The 27,522-nt window shown below is 40.1% G+C and overlaps 1 protein-coding gene across 1 annotated transcript; it reads right to left on the bottom strand.

Annotated features, from left to right (window-relative positions):
• Positions 1-4,465: 4,465 nt before the first annotated feature.
• On the bottom strand, positions 4,466-27,423 carry ST13 (ST13 Hsp70 interacting protein). Its single transcript, XM_068400880.1, has 12 exons — positions 27,219-27,423; positions 22,180-22,237; positions 20,842-20,911; positions 20,666-20,736; positions 20,077-20,143; positions 19,417-19,501; positions 17,282-17,392; positions 15,790-15,892; positions 12,527-12,643; positions 11,769-11,820; positions 10,475-10,575; positions 4,466-6,244 (listed from the first exon to the last, which is right to left on the bottom strand). Exons 1-12 carry the CDS (start codon positions 27,326-27,328, stop codon positions 6,116-6,118), a joined length of 1,074 nt encoding a protein of 357 aa, XP_068256981.1. The 5' UTR covers positions 27,329-27,423; the 3' UTR covers positions 4,466-6,115.
• Positions 27,424-27,522: the final 99 nt, after the last annotated feature.

Below are 27,522 nucleotides of genomic sequence, written 5' to 3'. Positions count from 1 at the left end.
TAGGCTCAGGGACATCAGAGAAGCTGAAATGCTTTTCCATTTCAATTACTTGCATTTGCCATTATTAAATTGGGCCCCTCAGTTCAAGAAGGACAGGGAACTGCTAGAGAGAGTCCAGCGCAGAGCCATGAAGATGATTAAGGGGGTGGAACATCTCCCTTATGAGGAGAGGCTGAGGGAGCTGGGTCTCTTTAGCTTGGAGAAGAGGAGACTGAGGGGTGACCTCATTAATGTTTATAAATATGTAAAGGGCAAGTGTCAAGAGGATGGAGCCAGGCTCTTCTCAGTGACATCCCTTGACAGGACAAGGGGCAATGGGTGCAAGCTGGAACACAGGAGGTTCCACATAAATATGAGGAAAAACTTCTTTACAGTGAGGGTAACCGAACACTGGAACAGGCTGCTCAGAGAGGTTGTGGAGTCTCCTTCTCTGGAGACATTCAAAACCCACCTGGACGCGTTCCTGTGTGACATGATCTAGGTAATCCTGCTCCGGCAGGGGGATTGGACTAGATGATCTCTCAAGGTCCCTTCCAATCCCTAACATTCTGTGATTCTGTGAAATTTAATCTCCTATTATGCTACTTGTTCAACAGCCTTACTAGTTCAGACCAAATGCCCCTTAGCCACCTGTAGTTTTACATAGACTAAGTAATTGTCAAACACAAATTTTGGTGCCTTGGTGTTTGTTTTTTTCCCCAGGCATTTGATAAATGTCCAACATCTGCTCTAGTTGTACATTTTTGTGGTCTTCTGTTTTTTTCCAAAAAGGATAGTAATTCATTCCAGTTTTGATTTTTATTTCTTCTGGTTTGAAAACTTTCCAGCCAAGGGACTAAAGAAAAAATATCACGGATTACAAATGGCTTCTGAAAATCTGTTTTTCTCAAGCACTTCCCCTTATTGTGGGGTAACACACAAAAAACTAGAGCAAACCTTCTTTTAGAACAGTTGTGTTCATTTTCCCTTATGAACTGTTAGCAATAAGCCATGTTTTTAGATCCACTTTTAAAAATCTGAAATAAGAAAGCACAGGTGGCACTCGGTGCTTTTCTTTTCCGGATAAGAACTAGACACTAGAGGCTGAGCTTAAGCATGAATTTTCTCTAACGAGAGGCAGTGCAGTTGGCAGCAGCTCAGTCACTTCATTCTCAGTATAATACCTTGATATTTTTCCATCTAATTCTGATTACTTCCTAATAACTTGTACCTTCAGCCTATTTTAAAATGTAATTTTATTAAACACTGCACTGGTTGTTAAGATGGCTGCTCTGATTTTCTGCTATGATACTTTTCCTGCTGAAATGCAAAATGCAAACTGACTCATTTCCAGAAATTCTTACCCTTCAAGTGAGAACATTAGATTTAGAAAACTAAAGGTTTCAATAATGGAATTCCCTTTACTATTAACTGATTTAGACCTCACCTCCTTCTTATTTACTTTATAGTTCACAAATAAGTACCTTGTCTTTCTGAATACCTTTGTTCTACACAAACTATGCTTACCATCTGACTGCTTCAGCTGCTGTACTTCAGGAATAAATTCCAAGATAAACTGCTATCCCCAATCCTGTAATCTTTCACATTTTGATTTCTTTACATGTAGTAGCAACTTGTATTCCTTGTAGCCACTGAAATATTTGTACATTAAAAAAATCCTGGTTTTAGTTAATGTGTGCAATAACAAAGGTACCAAAGTTTGTTACCCACTTACTTAACAAAAAGAGTCGTAACACATTCTGCAAATACATTTATTTATTGACAAGATCTCAAGCTTGTCTGAGACCATCCATCTAGAATATACATTTCAAAAGCGTATTTGTACATCAGACAGGTACAGTAATAACACTTTGTTAGCAAGATTACAAGTTAACATCTTAATTTGGTTAATCATCAAGATTCAGATTTACAGGAAAGTCCTCAGTGTTTACGTTCAATAGGACCTCCAGTCAGTGGGAGTGAAGGAAGGTTTGTTTCACATGAAATTCCTGTTTGTGAGGGCCATGCCAGGAGAATATGACTTACCTAAGCTCTGATTCACAAGGTGATCAACCATTTGTAGCCCAAGGTCACCTGAATTGTTTTGTTGCTCCATAGCACAGGTCCACCAGCCACCACCTGACCTGCTTCATTTGTCACATTAAAATTGTTCCTGCTTCCCATGTATTTGCATTTGCTTATATCGTACTATCGACCTATGACTTGTTCTGTGGTACTCAGGGTAGTGGCCTCTGCATCCAGTTGGAAGTTGCCATTTTTACTCCATTTCAGCTCTTTGGTAATCCAGAATTACTTTTCTACAATGCTGCCCTCGCTCTGTCATGTATGCAGTAAGGTTCAGGCCCACCTCTGCAAACCTCTGATGAAGGTTCATGAGACACCTTTCTCTAGACATCAGAAGAAAATACTGCTACCATTTTCCTAGTGAATCACCCTCCTGCACAAGAATGCCAATCCCCTCCTGTACTGATGCCAGCTGCTGTCAGACTACCCTGCAGCCAATGAAAGGAAATAACCCTCTAGACTCTACCACTACAACAGCCCGCTTGCCCTACAACCCTGAAAGCACTGCAGTATCCCTTGGCCTAGGTGCCCTGTGGGATTTCAAAGGGGTTCCACCCACTTCCAGTCAGGAGCATGCCACGGTCCACAGGAAGGTACGTGCCAAAGCCGACCCGGCTCCAGCTCATCCTGGCTAGGTCCACAACCTCCCATCCCTTTGGGTGAAGGATTCTGCTCGGACAGCAGTTGCTACAAGCTCCCATAACAATATTATTTGCTCTTACATCTTACAGAAGAGGGATGTACAGGCATATGCAAGAGTGTGGCTTGTACGAGCTTTATGCAAGGGCCCTGAAGGTAACAAACAGGAAAAATGAAGTGGCATTTGAAGACAGGTATTTTAAACTACAGATACTACTGCTGGCCACTTGCAACAAGCTGTTTCTATGACATGGTTTTACCTTTATATGGCTTTTTAACAGTCATTTATTGACCCATTCTGCTTGCCTCTGACCTATCACTGCTCTGCCCAGTCTTGTCCTGCCTGCCTTCATCCAACTTTGAGACAGTCCGGCTCCTGCCCATCTGATCATTGCCTTCCAACAAACACAAACCAAGCCACCTTGACAAATGGCTTTTATTCACAGCACAACACTGAAGTGAAAGTAGTTTTCAAAAAAAATCTGGTAAAGGCATTAAGCCTTGCATTTTCCACATTACTATGCAATAGGGCTGATGTAGTACAGTCTGGAAGTGGCATCTGACCTGACATTTCCTATTCTCCCTCAGTGCAGCAGTTGAACCACAGAGAGGACAGACAAGTCACTCAAACTCACACACACAGTAACAAAACTATGACCCTTTACTACCAGTCAGCTGCAGGTGTATCATCATACCCTGGCAGACCAGGTCATCTCATCTGTGGCACTGGATTGGCTGAACAGGGCAGTACTTGACTTGCTTCAAATAGCAGAAATGCACACCTGAACCTGGGCAGCACCTCGGACACCACACTGTGCTAGCTGAATCTTCATACACGCTGGCAGCTCAAGTGTTTTTAGAGTCAAATTATCAGCTCAGTTGATTACTGTCACTGTACTTCTAAGAACCACCCCTACTCTGTGCTGCAATGGAAGCAAATAGCCTGAAGGAGCTGACAGTAAATACTGGAGCAAGCACTGAAAATAGTAACTTCCTCATATAGCTACTTATATCCCACATTTGGAACTCATCATCTTCGCTAATCTCCTGGCAGTTAACTTTCTGCACTTGCACTTCTGTTCAAAACAGTTTATCTGCTTAGATGTCCACACGCCAACTTCAGGAACTGAGATAAGGCCCACACATCTGCTCAATTAACTTACTGGATAACATTAAAAACAAAAAAATCCATGCACCAAGGGAGTCATGGGATGTGCATTCCCAAAGAACAAGAATTCAGCTAGATTGCTAATGCTAACACCAAAATTAGGGAGAATGTTTTTCTTGAGTCAAAGCTTTGAATAAGGGAAACTAGCGCGTAAGCAAAGAGGCAGGACAGAGATATGACCATTTCTACTAGCTAGGGGTAACTTCCTACTTTTGACTTGTCATAGGTAGACAGAAACAACAGCCAAGATGGAGCAACAGGAAACTGTAAGGAATAAATCTACATTTAAGATACTCTAATTCAAGCACAGCACATATGCACCAGCCTGAATGAAGAAGTTGAGTTTCAGCCTGTACTGAGGGGTGACCTACTTCAAGTGTCTCCTCTTGGGTAAAGGAGATCAAGAGTATGACCAAAAGCCAGGCACACTGCAACACTCAATCATAACTTAAGTTCATTTGGTCATGAAGACAAGCCCTTAAGCATTTAGTTCCAATTTAAACCACAAGTTATAGATACAGTTTAATTGAAGCACTTCCACAGTTAATTTAAGCAAAATAGGTTTTATGAGAAAGTTACACAAACCCAAAAAGCTTTATTTTTCAAAACCATACTTTATTTTTAAAGGCTAAGAGAAGTATTCAGAACTATATTTATTAAGCAAAAAGATTCACATTTCATTCTGCAAGGTCATTAGTATGAGAAAAAGCATTTGGGGATTTATTTTTTGCAACTGTTGTCCAGTTCCTACACCAATCCAGATTTGTTTAAATATGGTAACATCAGTTATGGCTTAAGATACAGAGTTACAAAAGAGTAACACCAATGTTGAGACTCAAGTGGGGAATAGGTAACTATGGTCATTTTTCCACAGAGAGATGGTTTAGCTAAGACAAACAGAAGCAACAACTGTCTTTATTGGTAGGCAAATCAACTGAACATCATCAGCACAGGCACCGCTTCAAGGACACCCATGCTGTTAATCCACAAGTGTTAGAAGAATGTTCTGTCTGCTCTAGTTACTTCACCTTTTCCTCTGTATCACGCGCCTCAAAAACATGGAAGTATGAAACCACAGCAACAGCTTTTTGTTTTGTTTTTTTAAAGAAAAGGATACAAGAAAAGATGGAAGACTGCAGTATGCGGTAGAGTCATCACCTCTAAACAGACAGCAGGACTTTGGCCAAGAAATTCTAATCAATAAGCATGTAAGGACTCGAACCGACTCAGAACCCAGAGCTGCATTTTTTTGGGTATTCTCCCCTTCACTGATTTATAACTCTGCATTTACATGTTCTGGATGGCTTGCATTCAGTGGGACAGAGGTAGTGATGGGAACAAGATTCCTTCCCTAAAGTTTCCAAATAGATGAAACCTGGTAAGCATGGCCCCAAGGAAGGGTGAGTGCAACCAGCGGAGGACCTGTCAACTGGCAAAAGACAGGAGCACAAGCACAGACAGTAAGCTGCTCTCCCATGCCCAGACTGGTAAATAGAATGTTACATAAAGGTGCTGGACAAGAATTGAGCAAGTAACAAAACCTCTGTGGCCTCTGCAATACGTACTTCATGCCAGGTTGTGCAAAGGATAGGATTGTACCTTTGCTACACAGTTGTGGTGATCAAAATATTATATTATTTGCATTATTGCCAGAAGTTCCAGTGTGTACCTAGCTAGCATGGTTATACTGATAACTTTAATAGCTGTATTAAGTCAGCCACCCATTTAAAAAAAAATAAGGACTTGTATTTGCAGACAATTCCTTTATCCAGTTAATTCTTCAGACTTGTCCCACCTTTTCTGTCTGTGAGTAGGCCAACTTTTCTGTCCTAAGAGGATTAAAGATAGACTTCAACTGTTAAAGTTCTTTCCTCTTTGCTCACTGAGAGTAATTAAAAAAAAATCCAAAACAACACAACAGCAGGTTTTTATCTTGCATTCCTGGAATATTACAATTTCTTACAGGAGTGTTCGTTCAGAGGAAACTGTCTGTAATACTTATAATAGAAGGTTGCAGCTCTTGGACAAGGAGGGATGGTTGAAACTGTCATCTGAATATAATTTGGGTGCTATAAACCAATCATTGAATGAAGTCAATGCTTGGGGCTAGAGAGCAGTTCTCCTTAGAACACCCCGTTTCTCCTCTTAAGAAGATCAGACGTACAATGGTTTGTTTTATTGCAACACTGGTTAGCCAAATCCAATTCTTCCCGTTCAGATATGTTTTTTTAAGAACCAGGGATTTTATGGTTTACTGCCAAATTTGGCAGACAATTTACTGATGAGATTCATGACCTTGGGATTGTTCTGGTACTTGGACATATTTGCTGGGTTCTGGGCAACATCTTGGAACGCAACCATAACTTCTGGATCCTGCAGGTCAAAAAGAAAAAAATTAGGGCATTTATAAAACAAGTCTACAAAAGTTAGTGGTTAGGTGGTTCCAGAACAAATCTAGTCTTGCTCAGCTTTTCACATGACAAGACTAGATTAGAGTTTTGGGCAAGAGGTCTCTAAAAAGAACCCAATGATGTAGTGCATGCTGTTAATGCTGCATCAGTAAACACCAGAGTCATTACTGAACTTGTTACAGTAATAGTGCAATGTGTGAGAAGGGGCATAAGATAAAAGAGCTCTTTTCCCCCAAAACAGGAACCATCAAACACAGCCACGCCTACTGGATTGTTCAAATGCATTTTGAAGGAGGCAGGAGCTCTGTGCGTGTACGCATGATAGGATACCCCTCCTCTGAGCAATAGCTGCTACTCATCCCTTTCACCTCTGTTCCTTCTAGCAGCAGAAATGTCAATCTGCTGGATGGTAAGCAGATGATGTGGCGATGTTTGGCTTTAAAAAAAATGCATCTAATTCTCAGTCATTCCCCACCTCCTCTGAGAAATCACAACTGGAAAAAGAACCTAGTTATCTCTCATCACGCTACTGTGTTGCAGTTAATATTCACATATACATTAAAGTCAGTGGTCGAAAGAATACCAACTTCAGCTCCTCTATTTAGTATGAGAAGCATTAACACTTCTTTCTGTACTTCTAGTACACCTTTGGCCCCCATTGAACTAAATTGGTTTTACTCATTTTACATGTGTATGTTTTGAACAGTGCCCTTTAATAAACCTGTAAAGACCAATTTTGCTTCTCAGCCTGGAAGAACATTTCTGTTATAAGCAACTTCTGCAAAGATTCAAGTTTTCTTTAATCCAGCTCAGGTACAAGCAGTTTACTATGTCCAATACAAACCACCTGCATCAGCTATAATTTCATTTGCTGTTCTTTCTAGCTCATTTAAGTAGTTTCACTGAAAGATACAATCTTCCCTAGGCTTCTAGCCCATTGCTACCACAGCTGGATTCTTTAAAAACCATCAAAAACCAAGTGGTGTTCTCAGAGCTGTCTGTGCTACAGTAACACCACCCTCTTATCTATTCTAGCATCAGACACAGACAAAAGCTGTTTAACAAGGCTGATCCAAAATTGCATTTGGTAGGTGTGGACTCCATGGAAATCACTCACGTGGTTCAGTCATGTTTTATACGTGTTGGGAAGCAAATGGCAAGTCTTATCTTTTGTTAGAAGGATTTACAAGTGTTTTGTCTCCCTCACAAAAGGGAATCTGCAGTCTATGAAAAATAGGATGCTGAAGTTCAGAAAACAGACACTAGATATATTTTCTCCACTTTACAGGATTCCTATGCAAAGAAAAAAAGACTTTCACAACCTCAAACTTCTTGAGTTTCTGATTTCAAAATAGGGCACGTGACTATAAAGATAATGTTGTGTTGTTAAATTTGTGTTTTCACCTGTATATGAATCTGGAACAAGAAGCTGAGTAAGCTTAGGCACTGGTTTGTGTCAAAGCAGGCCTAAATGAATGTTAAATATCCAATTTTATGCTACGTGTTTTATGGTCCTGTAAATTCACAGCAAGGAAATTATTCTCTGCTTATGCAACTCCCTGGAAGCCCTCAACCTTAGACTGTGTTTATAAAAATGTTTAACAAATCCAAGGTTTCACATTGATGAGCAATATTATCAGAACAAAGTTTAAGACTGAAGATATCAACATTTCCATAGGGAAGTATTTAGTACATAAGGTAGAATGGGAACCATTGTATAAACAGCATTACTGAGACATTCAGTTTTCTAATGCTCTAGTCTTTAGTTGCAGAAGGATGAAAAATATTTCCATGGAAAAAGTTATCACTGTTCTTTTTTCCAACTTATATTTTGGTGGAAGTCTGGGTCTAACGTCTACATGTCAAATAAGGAATCCATAGGTTCATCTTACACATCACTCCTTTTGAAAAGAACTTGTATTTGACCCATGACAGCTCTCCAAAACACAAATGTTATGTCACGTCCGGAGAAAGCAGCTGCACATGCAAGACAGGAAGTACTACAGAACCCTCTGGATAGCCAAAATAGTAAAATAAGAAAAACACACACAAAAAAATTCAGCCAATTCTTCTGGAGACTAAAAAGCTTAGGGGCAAATGAGCTAAAATAACATGCATTAGAAGTCATTGCAAAAGGTCACAACTAATACCATTAAGAATCTATGAAAAGAAATGCAACAGAGGTTTTGCCACTTTGAGTCTTTTATGCATAAAAGACTAGTATCAGCTACAATTCAAAAAAAAAAAAGAAAGAAAGAAAAAAGGTAATATCCTGAATACAATGAATCTTCAGGTAATGGAACCAGAAATCTTAATCGGGAAAGAAGATTTTATACTAGTTTGCAGAGATTCTTATCTTTATGCTAATGATGAGCAATAACTTCTATAAACACGTCCATAGGCAGCCATATCTGGTTCTTTGGTTGCTTCTACAGATTACAAGCTGAAGTTGACAGCGTAACCGGTTTAATCTAGCTCATATTCAGGCACACACAGTTGTAAGGTTTACCAAGATGTTAGCAGACTCAGGCATATCTCAATGTTAGCTCAAAGAGAATAGTCTCAAAGATGATGAGACAATACTCCTGTTTCAGCAGTAACTCCTCACTGTGAAAAGCCTCTACGTACAGCCACTTAAAATAGTTATCTTAAGATTAGCGATTTGGGAGAGACTTGTGTGATTCAGTATCTTCAGATTTTTTTGTAATACCTCAGATAACCTACGTAATAGCTGTCAGCTACCATTATCCATCAACATATTCCATAACTGCACTGAGTAGAAGCCAAGCAGTAGAAACTACTGTCTCTTAAGACTAAAGTTTACTCTGCCAATTCAGAGAGGACCAGAATAGCGAGCTGGACATTTCAGAAAAAGGCGGCAGCACAGACATAGGTGAAATGCTGAATAAATCACATCAAGATGTAAAGTTTGTACAAAAGAGGTCAGCAAGAGACTCAGGGCTTTACTAACAGGTTCTACGTGTTAAAGCCTGCCTGCATTACCAGAAAACGCTGTCAGCACACATTCTTGCAAGAGTCCTACAATAAGTTGGGGTATATATAGTCAGCATGAAATGGAGTCTTCTTAAAGGCACGTGGCAAACGCTTAACGTTTAGCTGTACCTCAAAGTCCTGTTTTCCAGCAACTCTAATTTCAAACTCCTGTATTACAGCATGCATTAGCCAGGTAACAAATACAACTATAAGTCATGGGGTTTTTTTGGATGGTTTGGATGCAAGTCAACATCGCTGACTGTGGCAGCCTAAGCAAAGGTATGTTTCCAAACACCAGAAACCATTAAGGGAACCCATGAATTTCTGCATAGAAAGTGATGCCTTTTTTGTGATTTCAAGGCATACCACATAACAGTCCCTTGTGATGCTTTTATTTAGATGGGGATCATAGCTCTTCAATGAGCTGAGAACAACACGTAACTAGTTTACCCACAGCAATTCACAAAAAGTAACAAAACACTTTTATACTTGATCATATTAGTACACAAATATAATTACATAGCTCAGGTTTTTCCTAGCCTACCTGCCCCTAGAACTGACATTGTCAGATATGTTCTATTTAATCTGCTGGAATATTTTTCATGTGTGAAAGTAGTCATGACATTGAGCAATTAATTAATTGGGCAATTAATCAAGCCCACTGGGGAAGTAAGCTTTCTGAACATGAATTTAGAAAATGACAGACGTAGAACTATTTTGATACTACTTTCCCTCTGGCAAAAACCAAACATTTAATCCCCTAAATAGAAAGGCAATTCTCATCTCAATATTATTGTAATATACTGTGTTGCAACAAGACTAACAATCATTTTTTGTTTGTATGTAATTATCTCACCACAATGTGTGTGCATTCAAAAAGGAGCACTTGAAATATACCATGTGGAAAATAACCATTCAAGAGACTCAAAAGAGATGAACAACTCTATACAGCACATAGTTTTGCCTATCATAGGTGAGTATCAGGGAGGGGAGGCACCTTTAATTATGCTCCCATCAGTTTGAAAAATAGCTAACATTGATTCCAGACAGTCTGGTGCCACACACACAAGGAGAGAATTTCACAACAGAAATAAGCAAGCATCCCATTGCTATCTAGGTCACATCTTTCTTCCTTAGCTCATGGGTGCTGTTCTTCCCTCGTTCAGAACATTTAGCTTTGATTTTAACAAATACTCACCTGCATGGCCGCAAGGACTTCTGGATCACTGAGAATCTCATTGAGACCTGGCATACCTGCCATTCCGGGCATACCTCCAGGCATAGCCCCAGGAAATCCACCTGCAAAACCAAGACAAGATGATTGCATGATGAAAAACATTTAATTCACCTATACAGGAGGCACACTGAGAGAGACCAAGACATACTTCCTTTGCCACACCTCTAAAGCCATGTCCTCCATAAGGCTACAGCTGCTCCACTGAACGGAAAGCAGGATCTTCACCTTCTCTTTGTGTGAAGACCTACATCTTATTTCATCCATGTTTTGAACCCAATTGAATAGGGGACTTGTGTCAGGTTCTAACACCTTATACATAGATGCAGTTATTTTTCTGGTTAACTTAAATCAGGTAGGTCTCAAGCCCAGGACCATAAGGAGTTTGAATGTCTGGGGTGAACAATTCAGGGCAAAAGAAGATCAACAGCAGTATGTCCCAGGCACATTCCACACTTGGTGGGAACTTCAGGTTTGAAAAAATTGTGCCACAAAAGGAAAACAAAAAAAAAAAAATCCCTGAAGCAAAATGCTTGAAGTTCAATTTTTGAATCCTTAATCAGCAGCTACCCCAGCTGTGCTGAGGAGGGTAGATGTGGTCTCTCTTTGGTTCCCCTGACAAGCTGATCCGGTTGGAGCATGCATGCAGCCTACCTCAACTACATCTCAGCCTTCAAGAGCATTAGTACTTACTCTTGTTTCTCCGAATTTATTGTACCCAAAAATAACATGGAAAGCCCGATTTTTGTGGAACTGTTCAAGGACAGCTTTTCTAGAAGTTAAACTGCACTACCTCCTCTGAGAAACTATTCTGTTCAACAATAGCTTGCAACCAGCACAATTTCCCTAATATTCAATCTGCATTTTCAACTTTAAAACTATTGTTTTTAAGCAGAATGGGTCCAAGGCACCCTGGGTAATTTGGAGAACATTTTTATACTAGTTTTTCAGCACATATTATTAAGCAAATACTGCACGTTTGTTGTTTAGTCAGACCTAAATCCTTTCATTCTGTTATCCATCATTACTGATTTCTGTCTTCCCTCTACTTGCTACCCAGAATCACTCCTCTAAGAGGAAGAATCCAATCTCTCTTCCCACTAGTGCTCAAAGAGTTATTTGTAGACAAGTTCTAAACTTCATAAAATATTTTTCTCTCTGTCTTGAGAACAAACACTATAAAAACTGTGGTTATAATACTCCACATGAAAATAACAGTCACCTCTACCTCAAGCATTGGTCCTTAAAAATAAAATACCTGGGAAGCCACCAAACTGAGCTCCTCCTGCCTGTCGTCTTGCTTCTTCCTCCTGCAGATGAAAGCACATCATTCCACACAAAGCAATGGAACCACAGCTTGTTTTCTACTGCTCAACTGGTTTTAGGGGAAAAAAAATAGCTGAGACTGTTTCAGACAGGTAGGCTATCACAATAAACAAAGCACTTCACTATATACAAAACCACTGACAAGAAATTGCAATGTCTATTCTTACTTCAGTATGGTTTTGCAGATAGTTATGCAGAGTATGTTTTTGCTGAATATGAACTGTATGATTTGTTTTAGCTCCTCAACTTACATTTTTAGAACTAACTCCCTCACCCAACATATTAAAATATATCAGTAAAGCATGAAGAAAAAGCAAGCAAACTGTGTCAGGAAGTGAGCAAGAGAAGCAAAGTATCATCCTGAATTTAAAACCTCCCACTTCGGGAGGCGTAAGTACTACAAGTGAACACTATACTGGTACAGTCAATACAATAACTGACTTCTTGAAATACAGGATTAGTATAGATTCCAGAGCCTGTTTTTCTGTCATAAGCAATAAAAGCAGATGCAGTACAATGCCCTCTTCTCCAGATTTCATTATTGGTCAAGTAACCAAGACAGAAAATCAACTCTCTAAAATTTAATTATAAGACTTAAAATGAAAGTCATTCTTCTCTACAATTCATTTTAACCAAAATAACTATGACACCCTCCAAATTCTTAAGAAATATTAAAGCCTAAGTATTCACCCTTTGTGCTCTCTCATGCTCCTCCCGTGCCTTCTTCACTCTTTCCATTCTTTCCTTTATTTCCTTTTCTTCACGCTTCCGCTCATATTTCCGGCGATGTTCTGCAATTTTCTGAGCCTGTTACAGTAGAATACCAAGATTTCATATACATGTCTAGCATATCACACAATGTATTTCAATACAAAATACATGTAAGTGCAACAGTCTACTTTTACCTGTTCTTAAAAATAAGATTTGACTTCACATCCTAAAAGCCCCTTTGTTTTAGGAGCCATTTGCTGCTTGCTCTCTATGGCAGTTATTCATGTCTACTTGGCCCTAACTGGATTCACCAGAACACGCACTCTAGTATACTTTTTTGCTATAAAGCTCTGGGACTTCCAGCATAGTTAGAATGTAAACATGTTATCATTCCACCTCCCTTCATGCTTTTATGCTGAAATATTAATTTCTCCATGGCTAAAAGCAGCAACTACCCTGGAAAAGGGAATTTTCACTGCCACAACAACAGGAAGTATAATTCTCCCTGCACACACGGTTTATATAGTGTTATTGCTGTTCCAGATGCCTTTGCAGCATATACAGCTAGATGTAAGCAGACCTGAACCAAACCAAGAAAGGGCTGGTGGGGAGAAAGTTAGCTTCCTATTATTAGCTTTTTCTCAAGTCTATCAAATCTACAGCCCCAGCAGAAGAGAGTAGTTAGCAATGAACTCCCCAAGGCTCCTCACTCATTGTAACAATAGAACACTAACTGTAGCACTGCTTTCCTGAAACCAGAATGTATCCTTATATAGCATTGCAAAAAATGGTTCATGATTTCACAAATTGTGTGTGATGGTTACCCTGTAATACCCCTATAACTAAAAACCAGCAAAATCAAGGTTCAAGAACAGAGATACTAACTACTACTGCAATGGATACTCTTCTCTTTCAGAATACTCTTTAAACAAAGAAATGATTTTATAAGTAGTGAAGTTTCGATACAAGTTATTTTATCTAGGAGATATTCATTCCATACCAGATCATTCTTCCGTACATCTGCCACAGAAAGCACACTGCAGGCAGCAGGACTCTCTGATACTGAATGCAGTACATGTTACCAGAACCTGACGTTACTGCCATTCAATAGTTCATTGAGAGAGGTAAGTGTTCTGGGGTTTTTTATTTTAATGAAGCATAAAGAGTTTCCCAAGTCTTGATTTTCATTGTTTTTAAATACTTCTCAAAATGAACTAAGCATTTTTAAAATTTGAGTCAGACTTTCAGCTGAAAGTGGTACAAACTAAAAAGTGCTAGGAAAGCCAGAAGTGAATAAATTAGGTGAATGGATCACCTTAACTTAAAGATAAAAAATCGCCCACAAAAAAATCATACATTTTTTCCTTGAGCTACATACACAAATTTCCACACAGCTGGCAACTACCCCTCAATGTATCACAGACATACTCTGCTGGTTTTATGCATGGGCAGATTAACTGGGAAATAAAAGGTTCCCCCTTAGCCAAGCATTAAGAGTACCTCTTATAACAAGGGTTGAGACCTAAGACCTACTTACATTTACCACAGATCAATAGTCTCCAACACAGAAGACTAATAGGTTGTAAGATGGTTTCCATTGTTGTTTTGCTGGAGACAGTGTCTTCTACAAAGACATGGTCGGAAAACTGAAAGCTGAAGTTATTAGACACAGGAATGTTTATGCATGTGGTAGGTTAAGCTTGGCTGGCTGCCAGATGCTCACTGAGCCGCTCTCTCACTCCCCATCCTCAACAGGACAGGGAAAGCAAAAAAGATGGAAAAGCTCCTGGCTTAAGATAAAGACAGGGAGATCACTCATCCACTACCATCGTGGGCAAAACAGACTCAACATGGGGACAATTAATTTAATTCATTGCCAATGAAAAATATAGTAGGATGATGAGAAACAAAGACAAAACTAAAACCACCTTTCCCCTATTCCCCTTCTTCCCAAAGCTCAACTTCATTCCTTCAGTCTCCACTCTTCTACCTCCTCCCCTCACCTCAAAAAGCAGAGGGGGCTGGGGGCTGTGGTCAGTTCATAACACTGCACCTCTGCCCCTCCTTCCTCCTCACACACTTTTCCTGCTCCAGCAGGATACAGTCCTTCACAAACTGCTCCAATGTGGGTCCTTCCCACAGGCTGCAGTTCTTTAAGTGCTTCAGCGTGGGTTCTCCCCACAGGGTACGGTCCTTAAGCAACAGACTGTTCCAGCATGGGTCCACCATGGGCTGCAGCTCCTGCTAGAAAACCAGCTTCTGTGTGGTCTTCTCAATGGGCTGCAGAGGACTCTGTGCTCCCGTGCCTGGCACACCTCCTCCCCTTCTTTCTTCACTGATCTTGGTGTCTGCAGGGTTGCTTCTCTCATTTTTTTTCCCCTCTACTCTCCTCTCTCTCACAGCTGTTGTGCTGCATTTTTTAACCCTTTCTTGAATATGTTATCACAGAAGCACCACTGACATCGCTGACTGGCTCAGCTCTGGCCAGCAGTGGGTCTGTTTTGGACCCAGCTGGAACTGGCTCCATCTGACATAGGGCCAGCCCCACGTCTTTTCTTACAAGAGGCCAGCCCTGCAGTCTCCACCACCCCCCAACCTTGCCACTTAACCCCAAAACAATGCCACAGCTGCAGTCTGTGGTCTGCCAACCACTTTAAAGGAATATGCAAAGCAGATGAAAAAGAAAGCCTGCTATCAACAGTCTTACATTTTTTACACAAAAGTTCTTCCTTAGAAGAATGCTGGGGTCAGTAACTTGAGAAAGGCTGAGACCAGCCTTACAGAGACTATGCTGCCCTCCTGAGGTAGACTAATGAAAGTACAAATCACAGCAAATAATGCTTCCTTTGTAAAACATGTTCAGGATGAAGCTTTGATCAATTCAGAAACATTCTGGGAAAAAAACCATTATCACAGTGTTCTCTTGCTCTTCTGAATGTTTTAGTCTAGAATCTAAAATGCCTGGCAAACTTCAACTACTTCATATTCTTCTGTTAAGATTTTAAAAAAGGAACTTCTTATTTCATAGTTCAGTTACATGCCCAGCCCCAGAGACTCAATTTCTCTACACACAGCCATAAAGAGCTGTGATTGAAGACACAGAAGTATTTATAAACTCAGTTTGACATGTCAGATGACAGATGAACACATTCGCAGAAGATAATGCATACTGGAAGAATTTGAAGGGACCAATGTCACTCAAACAAATAGAGGAGGAACCTCCATTATGCCTCCCTACTTACTCTTGGTTGCACTTCCTTCAGCATGGCGCTAGCATCTTCATCATAATCCAGTTTACAAGCTAATGCAAGATCATGAGCAGCCTCTTCCCAGTGACCCAGAAGTCTGGAATTCAGAAGACACCAACATTCAGAAGGAAAAAGCAAACTGAACCTTTATAGTTCTTCAAAATATGTACAACCATACGACATTCAGTATTTTTACCTGCAGCTATACTGGTAAAAGAAGTTTAAAGTTTAATAATGATGGTGTTTTCTGTAGCCTGCACAGTCCAATGCTATTAGAGGATACTTGCTTGCTTCATACCCTTAGAATAACTTTTGCCTGAAGTAAAAATGAGGGAAAAACCCCTCAATCAGCTAGTGTAATTGTTTGCTATAAACAAGAAGGGTCTAACGGGGAGAATGTACCCTACCTAAACACATCAAGCACACTAACAAAAATACTCTGCACCACTAGGCACATGTTCAGTGTAAAACTACACATTCATTGGTCTGTACACGTCTAAGTCACTAGTACCTCAAGCTTAGTGGACCCTCTTCACTAAGCACTCAAACATCCATCCTAGCTAACTGGATGCACCATGTCTTAGTTAAAGAGGTCATACAAGCTACTTGTGTGCACTTCATAACTATTAATTTATACAAACTCTTGATAATCAAAAATTTAAGCAAATTGTAGTATTTCCTAAAGGGTCAAAGCACTTTTGCTTACAGGTGTTAATCCAAACTATGCTCCAGTCTTCTCACTCTTAGGGTCCATGCAGTTTATTAAAACTGTAGACATTAACAAACTACTCTCTGAACAGTGTTTAAAATGCCTTTTTTTTCCATAAGTTCTATTAGCATTTACTCCTTCCACTTTATACAGACCTATGTGTCACCTTATTTTTTTGTTGTTGATTTATTGTAACTTAAAAAAAAAAAGGTTTAACTATAGTTGGGGGGGATTCACACTGGCCTAATGCCATTTTAAATAATTACACTGCTTGCTTAATACCACTCTTCAATTGCAACAAATGGTTCCCTTAATAACTACACAGTTTAATTTACTATGTAAAAGAGCTCTAGGATCTAATGGAATAAGGGCAGCAGAGAAATGTTTGAGAATTATAGGTTAGTAAATAAAAACTGAACTAAGTGAAAACACAAGACCTCCAAACAAATAAAACCCACAGTCCTACAACTCATAATCTTTAGCAAATTATTAGAAAATGCTACTCAGAACAGCAGTAAGCCATTAGAAGATATGTTTAAAAAAAAAAAAAAAGAGAGAAAAAACAACAGTGCCAAAAGGACTACTCATAAATTGCCATCAATAAATCACCATCATCCTTTCTTTCCTATAAGCCATACACTCAGCACAATGGTTCATGGCTGTCGTTCTCAGGTACAAGACAGACAGTTCAGAGACATAAAGGAGAGAATGCATAAACAAAACTGTCCCCCCGCCAAGTAAGTAGAGAGAGTATCAACTACAGGTGCAGTTCATTACCTGTGTGCTTTCCCCCTCCATTTGTAGGTCTGTGCCGAGTCAGGATTAATCTTGATGGCTCTGTCACAATCTCTAATGGCAGCATTTGGCTTCTGTAGCTTCACAAAAACACTGTGGGAACAAGAACATTTATTGTACTATTGAAATACCAAGTTACTAACTTAAGCTGGAAATAATTTTGGATGACTAACAGGCAAGCTAGTGACATAATACATTCAAAGAGCCGAGTTCAAAAAGATTGCATAGCGATAATGAAGTCACTGAAATTTAGTTCTCCCCTCCCTCTCCCCTGCCATTGTAGATGAATCGTTAGCAAGAAGCGAAAGCATTCATTGTTCAGACTCAAGCCTTGCCAGCAAGAGTAACTTTAGTGCACAAGCAAAGGATACATAAATGCAAAGGACGGTTCAATTCCATGGTGTTTGTGGAGTCTATAGCCAATGTCAACTAGCAATTTAAACAAAACAACAACAATATTAGGCATGTCATATTACATAGTCTTTAAAACAGTAAGACAAAGAAAGCACGAGTAGGATCAGCAGGAACTACAAAAGGAGACAGATGAGTCATCAAGATTAAGAGAGGCGAAACAAAACACAAACCCAGAAAGTAGCCCCAATCCTTTGCTGGTTAACTGAAATAACTGCAAATTTTACAATACACAAGCATATCAGATTAACTAGTAGGGCAGCACATTTAGGAGATACAGGCATTCCAAATTAAATGTCTCTGAAGGAAACACTAAAACACATTCCTGAATTGACAGAAGTATTTGATATTCAAGATACTCCAAGTCAGAACTTCTGCCCTTTTACAACTACTTGAAAACAATTTATCAGCAATTAGAGTGCCTGTAAGTAACTTCATCATTAAGGCTTGTTATAAAGCAAACACAAAGTCACACGCTCTCTTCTAGAAACAAATAGGTCAGGAAATTGTCTCAAAGCTACACTTCACCAATGAGAAACATTCCAGTGCTGCTGGCTGCACAAAAAACGTAGTCTCCCAAACACACAAACTCCCCAGAACCAAAACCCAAGTCCACCGGAGAGGTGGATTACTCACAGCGCTTGATCGGCACTGCTGTTACACTGCAGGTTTTACAATATCCTAATATATTGTTTGCTTATTTCTACAATAGACCAAATTGAGCTAACTTTTAAACTTCTCCCAACACTCTTATTTTTCATTGCTAATCCCAGTTGTGAGAAGATAAGAGGTTTTAAAAATACTACTATGATGGCAACAACAATAACAGTGTATTAAGGTACACAAGTGGTGTTACATGCAAAAACTTTGATATGGAAAGAAAAAAACAGCAAGCATATACCAGTTAACATGTACTAGAATGGAACAGTTAAAGGACACTAATTAATCACATGAAAGTCATCAAAAGCTGAACATTTCTTTGAATTATACCTTGCTATAGAAAAGATCCACTAAACTATCAAATCATCCATGGTTGGTGTTTTTTTGTGTAAAAGGATAAAAAAAAAAAAATCTGTAGGAACTTCTGGTTCTGCCCAGCCCTCCTCAAGAATTAGGAGGATAAATAGGTTTGTGCATGATGAAGCTACGGCTACCACACATCAAATCTGACCATGTTCCAAATGCATTATGTGCAGCCTGGTAGATGTAAATAGCAGTAAGGTGGGTATTGAATGGGTTGAGAAATAGATGTGTCCTGTTCAAATGCAGGACAGTTGAACAAGTCTATTTCACAGTGAACAAATTCACTTAGCAGGTACAACAGGGAGAGAATTCACATGATCCACAATTAACTTTGCATCTAAACAGGACATGATTTCAATCATCCTCTTCACCCCAGAATAAACTTCAGATTTTAGAAGTGTTTCTTATCCAGCATCATTGTAACTCAACACACCAAAAGCCATATTATCACAATGCATTTTGGAACATCATTCTGTTACTTACTCTATTATCAAGATTCTTTATATGGCTGCTTCAGCAAATCTGGTTAATCACATATAAGAGAAAATGCATGAAGTGTATTTTTCTCTTTCCCTCATGTGGTTTAAGTTTATATAGATCCTCAAGTTGCCACTATATGTAGGTTCCTTAAGGAAAATAATAGAACAGGCAGAAACATAAATCACTAGTTTATAATGACTCACCTTGCCCTCTTGGCGTACAAGATGGCCAAACAAGGATTCAGCTTGATAGCATCTGTGAACAAGTCGACAGCCTTCTGAAGTTCACCTAAATATGAGCACCAGTAAACTCTCAATCATTACGTAATGAAATTACATCCAAATTGCCAAACTTGCCTTACAGGGCGTTACGTCCTTAGGCACTTCTTAAACGGAAGATTATCAACAAAGGAAAACCAATTTCTCCCTCTTGCTATGTTACTAAAGTACAAACTCCAAAATTAATGCTGGAGGGGAGGAAAGACTTTTCCCACTTAAATTTGTATATTTAACTTTGTATGCAATCAAATGGGATGTCACCTCTTTATTACACAGCTTTTCACTGCATTGAGAAACCACTAGAGACACCAATCATAGTATGTAGGGAAGTACTATAACGATCAATTTGTAATTAAGATGCTGCAGTACCTCATTCCCCCCAACCTTGCCCAAAACTACAGCTACATTGGGAAGACAGTACTTAAAAGAAGGTTTCATATTCTAGATAGTTTTGGGTATCCAACAGGAAGTGAGTTTTCTCTTCCTTGAAAGCATTCAAAAATGGTCCTAGATATTTACTTTCTTTTTTTAAAAGGAGAACTAAATCTAATGTCCTTGAATATGTACTAAAAAACAACTTATCACCTTCACTTAGAGCATTTATTGCTTCAATCTTCTTCTCATTAGCTTGATCCATCATCTCGTCAGTTACCTAATAAAATGAAAAACACACACAAACCCCAAAAGCTGTAGCATCCAGGCCAGAATTACCATGCTAAAACAGCACCAAAAAAGGGAGCTCCAGTTTTCTGATTCCAGAATCTTGTTTTTAATTTGCATTGAAATCATAGTTAAAAAAAAACAAAAACAAACCACTTTGCTTTCAGCTTGAAGGCATTAGCCACCATTATTTTTAGCTAGAAAACGCTCAACAGATAAGTTGAATAATGGCATATTTCTACATATCTAGTTTTCCTGGGTGTTTTGATAATTTTTTGGGGTGTTTGCTGACCCAATTTTCCTCACTGAACTTTTTGATGGACTCTAACCTTGAATAAGACAAGACTGTATTTTTAAGACAGTAAGTTTTCTTCTTAGGAGAAAAAGAGCCAAAGCAACAGCTGGCTACCTAGCTAATATAGTACTCATCCCCCCTCAGCTGCTATCCTTGACTAAACTCAAAACCCCTCCCTATCTTTCCTACTGCCACAGACATTGAAAATATTGTGCTTACCTCCACATTTTCATCTCCCATTTCTTGAGGGTCATCATTGTCTGGTTCAATCACTCCCTCATTGTCAAGTTCTGGGGGAAAAAAAAAAAAGCAAGGTTAAGCTCGAGATACAGAGAGGATTTCCAGAATCAGGGTCAAATTGGTGAAATGTGATAAAAGTCATCTATTTTCCACACCTAAGTCACTCTCTTCACTTTCTGGTTCAGGTGATTTAACTGGCTCCTCTGGCCGTTCCTCTGCTTTGCCCTGAAAGAGAAATGTATTTGTAAGCATACATTATTTCTGACTGATACTCTATTCCCACTCTAATAAATAACAATGCATCAGAAAATCCAAAACTGATCTTCAAAGCATCAGATTGCTCTACAGCTAAACTGTTTTAGTTTTAAGATACAAATCTCCTTTTTCCTCTTCTCAGATCAAGTCTATCACGCTCGCAAATAATTCAGAGCCCAAATTTTGACTCATGAACTTCTATTATTAGTAAAGCCTGTCCTTCAAACTGTGTAATAATCAAAACCAAATAATCCAGATAATACCCAATTCAGAACCAGTTTTGCAATGAATACTAATCAACCCTTCCAATCTTCCTGCTTTCCCTCACACATTCTCTGGATCAAAAATTCTCTCCATCTAATACTATTAAGCTAAGGTCTTTTAGCACTGAACAATAAGCTGGTGTCAGTGATCAAAATATTGTTTCCATTTCCCAAGGTCAGAGATCTTTGCCACTTATACATAATGTTTTTTTAAAAGCTTTCCTATGAACTTCTAACTATATTAGTAATTTCCTCTGAATCCCGTATCTTAGCATGTCCTGCTTTATCACAGACATAAGCTGCTTGTCTTCATATTCAGTGTCACAGACTATACTCACTACATATACACAATCCCTCCATACAGTTCTAACTAGCCAGTAATTCCAGCATCCACTGTCTTGTTAAATCCACAAAAAAAGAATTCTACCTCTTCCAAAAGAATTTCAAGCTTGGGAAAATCCTGCTATAAATATATAGTAGCCAAATTTATCATCTCCCTTAAAACAAATGCACAAAAACCAACGAAAAACTCTTCCACAATACTGCCTTAAAAAGTTGATAGTTCAGCTGTTCACTTCATTACCTATCATGCTTGCTAATACTTCTTCTCATGCAAAGATTATAATGTTATCTAATAACGACTACAGAAGAGGTATATAAACAGATAGCAAGAACATAAAAAAAAAAAAAATCAAGACTTTGTTTGGCATTTGCATTGCACAGAACATCAGGCATTCAGAAATAGGGAAATGGAGCACGATAAGACTTGAAATTAACTAGGAAGCCACCTGTAACAAGTCATCTACCACATGCAATGGGCAGGCTTCAGACTAAACTCTCCCAGTCACTTACCCTAGCATATTCACCTACCCTATTTGACTGAAAACTGACAGCAATTTTCTCCCTCCTCCTGCTCAGTAATTTTTGCAGAGAATCCAAATGTTAGTTTTCAATGATAAATTCTTCATATCTCACCTTACTTGTCTCCTCTGTGGAAGCATTGGCTGGAGCAGGCGGTATTGTGCCTCCCATACTTTTCAGCAAAACAGAGAAGAGAAAAAACAAAGCAACAAGATTATCAAAATAGCGACATGTGTTTTATTGATTCAAATCCTGCTGATAATCTCAGCTTTTTGTTGTGACACAAAACACGATGATCCAATTCACTGTGAAACCAGCAAATAAAAAGCACACATCCACCATGCTTTTCTCAGTGTAACATAATGCACACTGTGTCTGTTGAATCTTTCATCTAGAACCCCACTGTCACTGGCAGTCATGCACATCACACATCACCCACCCATCCTTTCTTACAAGGAAAAGCTGCCTCCTTGGCTGAAATGGATTTTCTCCTTAAAATGTAACTTATGTATTAAGTCAAAACTGAGTATTATTATTGTAGATGTTACTAAAATTAGAAAAGAATTCATTTCTCTTAGGTATTGCAATATTCATGCCTTCCCTGCACTACAAGTTAAGGGGCATTCTCTGTACGGACAGCATTCTTTCAATATAGAATAAACTTCTGTATCGACTTTGGTTAGCAGCCAGAAATAAGCATAGGCTGAATTCTGCAGCTTTTTCATATAACATCTAATCATACCTAATGGCAGGCTGCCACAAGGACTACCTTTCCCATCTACTGATAGTTTTCAATTGCTCTAGCCATACACACACATTCCAAAGCTGGGGGGGGGACACGACCGGACAGGGGACATTTCTATCAACTCAACAGGCTCGACCAACTCTTTGGGGCCCCACACAACTGGTTAGATGTGATGCAGGGAAGTGGAGAAGGCAGTGAGCAAACAGGAGTGGGCAGGAGGAACTGGAAGGGTGCAGGATATCTGCTTTCAGGAATTAATGCAACATAAAACTATATCCTGAGGATGAGATCCTCCAGCTTCTTAAGTGAGGCCGCTGCAGTCCCTTTCTCCCCTCTCTACTCCCTCCTGTCACCAGCCCCATCTCACAGTCAGGCCCCAAGGTGGCTGAAAACAAACCTGGATGGTGGGGACAGGATGGGACAAGGATGAACTGGGCGAAAGAGGGTAGCAGAGGGAAGAGGAGGTGGCAAGATTGACAGGTCCTGGCACAAGGCCCTGCAGCAAAAGGTAAGCAAACAGCACTACACTACCTCTAATTTACAAGGATAAATTGTCAAGAAAAAATACCACCAGTTACCAAAAATGGCATCTTCTGAAGCTACTGCAAAAATTCAGATGTGTCCCTGGCATGCTGACATTACTTAATCTGAGTTATACGGCAGGACTAAACAACTGCAGTCTGATAAGTCATTCTAGAGCTAGGAAAAAAACACAGTACATGTAGTAACTGTTCCTCCTAATTTTTTACCCTCGTAGGCTGACAATAGAGTACACAATTCTCTGCCACTCTGTAGAAGTCGAAGAGTTTTCTCTAGGACTACAGTGACTGTCTAGGGAGGCCTTGGAACTTCTCTTCTGCACGAAGTAAACTACAAATTCTGAAGCATTTTAGTAGTACTAATAGCTAATATCCAGGGTAACACAATGCTCACAAGTTAAAATCCATCTAACGCTTGTTGGCAACACTTTTTTCTTTTTTTTTTTTTTTTGTGAACAGTAAGACTCTTTCAAAGCCTGGCTTACTGGAAAAAGACTGAGAACCCTCTAACTCAAAAATGTCAATAACATTCCCAGCTTCCAATCATGTATTTAAGAACAGCTCAAGCTAAAAAAACCCCACAGGAATCAAATTCTTGAGCAATTCCAAATTATCAGTCTCAAGATCAGCTGGTTTTAAGTCTGACACCTGGAATCATCCCAAGGCTGAAACAACTTGGTCAGTCTCCTCTGCCCTCTTCACATCCCTCCCAGAAACTATGCAAGCTTAGAAGAGTCTATGAGATACGTTTAACTAATATATATGTACGTTTTATAATATGCTATTTCATGCACTGCCAGGGCTAAGCAGTTTCATTCCTAGTCCTTGAAAATGTTTTTACTATCCAGTTATCCTCTATTTAAACTAGAGTTACAATCACAGAACAATTCAAAAGTAAGTTACTCTAAAATCCCTTAAACCAGTATTTGATTGCAATGGTTAAATGCACAGCAAGTATATATGCAAAGTTTGCAATGTATTTAACCTCAATGGTATACAAATATACGAGACGCTCTTGTAGGAAAAGGCAGGTACTGAGCTGTAAAAACAGCACACACGCAAACAAATAAAAAAAAAAGATTTTAAATTAAACCTTTGTGCTAAAACAGAGTTGTGCAATGCCAGTAACAACTCTCTGGAGCTGTCAGGACTCCATTGCAACAATGACTCCATACTTCCACTCATCACAGTGATGAGAAGTGCTGCTTTTATGACTTGTTGGAAGAACTGCAATTGTTATTTCTGCATCCACTTTCAGCACTGACAGCAAAATTATCTTTAGAGAGAAAATGGATTACCATGAATTCAAAAGGGTCACAATCTATTTGAACAAAATAACAACAACAAAAGGCAAAAAGCCCTGTTCATCAGTTAGGGATTCTGTGCTTTACTTTTAAGGACCGCTATTGTTTCTTTGCTCAATTGCAGGTTTTTGAAACATGTTCCCTGTAATGACTCATTTCACAACAATTCAAGTAAAAATATTTGTACTTTTATGCAATTATGAAAAAGCAGGCATGACTAAAAGGGATGTCAAATCACTTTCCAAACATAATCATACACTGCTGTATGCTTTCTATACAGATAGCATCTATATTGAAATTAAATACAACAGCTAGACAGAATAAAGGTTAGAAGAAAACAAGTGCATGACAACAGATAAGACTTAAGGTTTCTGATGCAATATTAACAGCTAGTCAGAAATAAAGCATCCCATCCTGGCTTTATGAGCAGTTAGCATCATTTGAGTTAGAATCATTAGCTTTAAGGAAAAATAAATCAAATTAGTCATCAGAATTTTAGTAGAAAAATTTAATGATAGATTTCAGTATCCTTTAGTCATTAGTCTGTAATCACTCACAATATTACCTTGGTGACTAAACCTGTCTTCCAGATTAATACAGGTAAGCCTAACAGAGATATAAGACTCATCTAATTTATTTCCACCTCAAGCCAGGCCATGCAGTTTCCAAAAACTAAGACGACCCTATAAATGCACTTAATAGTCCTACTGCAAACAAAACTATGATGGAAGAGCAGAGGAGAACCCACCAAACTTCCAGTTTGACATGAAAAGTAATTTGGCTACCACTCCAAATATCCAAGTGTATAATTTACCCAAATATTTAGCTCAAATATGTAAGGAAAAACAGAAAACTTGAGAGCTATAGGAGGTTCTACTTTGATTTTTTTTTTTAACTTCTGCAATAAAGACATACAGTGAAGATTTTACATGGAAAAAAACATTCCACAGTTCAAAACCTAATTTTTATACTTATAATACAAGCACCCTTCTATTAACCAAATACAAACTTTCAAAATTATTCCGGAACTTAGAGCCCTCCCCATTAACATAGAGAAAGTTAGAAACCAGATGATCACCTTTCCATTCCCTAACCCTTTCTTTGGTCAAGTGAGTGTTCTTCCTCTCCCTCCCAAAATACTCTGTTCACACCTTCAGAATTACACCACAGAAGCATGGAAGTAACCTAGGGTGAGGCACTGAAGTCTTTTACACAGTAGCGAAAGGAACTAAAGACCTGCAGTAGGATAAAACAGACGTGCATCTCCTTCTCAGGCATAGGTGCAGCTACTATCAGTAGTGCAAAGCCAAATGAAGTTAAATAGGAGTGGTTTTACAACCACACTAATATTCAGATGCATAAAAAAATTTAAACATCACTCTAAAAAAAAAATAGTTCATCATAGCCATTTTCATTGTATGGCATACTGTGAAATGCCAATTTTTTTATATATATATAGATACACAAAGCCCCTTTTTCAACTAATTACAAGTACTATACAGCAGAAAGCACAGTTAAAATACCTTCGGATTAAAATTTAAAGCAAATTTTCTAAAACAAATCCCAGTTTGTCACTACATAAAAATTCTTTTAACTTCCCCTTTCATAAAATGCATATCTGCAAGGACTTTCCTCACTTCTCAGAGCTGAGTAGCGAGGGTTGTAGCTACTAAAGCCAAGCAGAGGCACCCTAGCTGCCTACAGGGGTTCAGTGGGTTCTCTGCCAGCAGCAAAGGACCTCAACCCTTCCAGCCTGGTGTTTCTGGGCGCTCAGGGTGGAACTCAAGGATTTTTTTTATATTGAGAAGCATCTGCTGGGACAGGCCACGCGTGCACAGCATACGACATGCGGCGCAAAGAGCCGTGCTTAGTGCCTCACAGGGGAGCAAGGTTTAACTACTCGATACACGAAACTTCAAAGGGCAAAACGCGTTTTGGCCAGGAACCGTCCCGCGTGTGTGAAACTGTCAGGGCTTTTTACGCTTCTGGGTACCAGGATGTAAATCCACGCCACTCACCTCCCCACAAACTCGGCTTCCTTTTAAGCCAGGCCAGCCAACTCCGCCGCGTAATGCGAGAATTAGCTCGGTTAAGTGTTACTCTGGGGCTTTCCAGCCTGGAAAGCCGAGCCACCGAGATGGCCGGGGGGCAGGCTTTTGCAACGGGAATAGCCGGAGTTTAAAAAAACAAAACAAAACAAAACCAAACCAAAAAATAACAGAAGTCTCTTAAAGGCGCGAGTTGTGAGCCCGGCGCGCCCTGCGGCGGGGAGGGAGGGGAGGCGGCAGCGCACCGGGGCCGCTGCCCCCCCGCCCCGGCAAAGACCCGCCGGACCGCACCGGGCCAGACCCGCAGAGGCGACAGTCCGCGCCCGTCCGCGACCCCACTCCCGGCCACGCGGCGGGGCCGCGCGCCGACACGCGCCACCTCCCCTCCCCCCCACCCCGCGGCTGGCGAGACACACCCCCTCCCCCCCACCACATCCCGCGCGTAGACCACCCCTCCCCCCGCCTCCCCTCCCCTCCCCTCGCGGCCCCCACCACGGCGGCGCGGCCCGTGACCGACCTCTCCACCCACTCGCGGAGGAAGGCCAGCTCCTCGGTGTGCAGCAGCCCCGGGTTCTGCTTGCAGAGCCTGACGAAGGCCCGCAACTCGCTCAGCTTGCGCGAGTCCATGGCGGAACGGCAGCGGTGAGGCGACGGCCCAAGCGCCTTCGCTTCCCTGCCCAACCGCCGCGCGGCGCCGTGGAAGCTTCCAGCCCGCCCCGCCCACTCCGAGGCCCCGCCCCCGTCCGCCGAGCCCCGCCCACCCCAAGGTCTGGCCCCGCCCCGCCGCCGCGCAGTGGAGGGAACGTTCTAGAAGCGGACGT

Source organism: Nyctibius grandis, chromosome 5, assembly GCF_013368605.1.
Source record: "Nyctibius grandis isolate bNycGra1 chromosome 5, bNycGra1.pri, whole genome shotgun sequence".
Lineage (NCBI taxonomy): Eukaryota > Metazoa > Chordata > Aves > Nyctibiiformes > Nyctibiidae > Nyctibius > Nyctibius grandis.
This window is presented reverse-complemented; position numbering and strand designations above follow the sequence as displayed.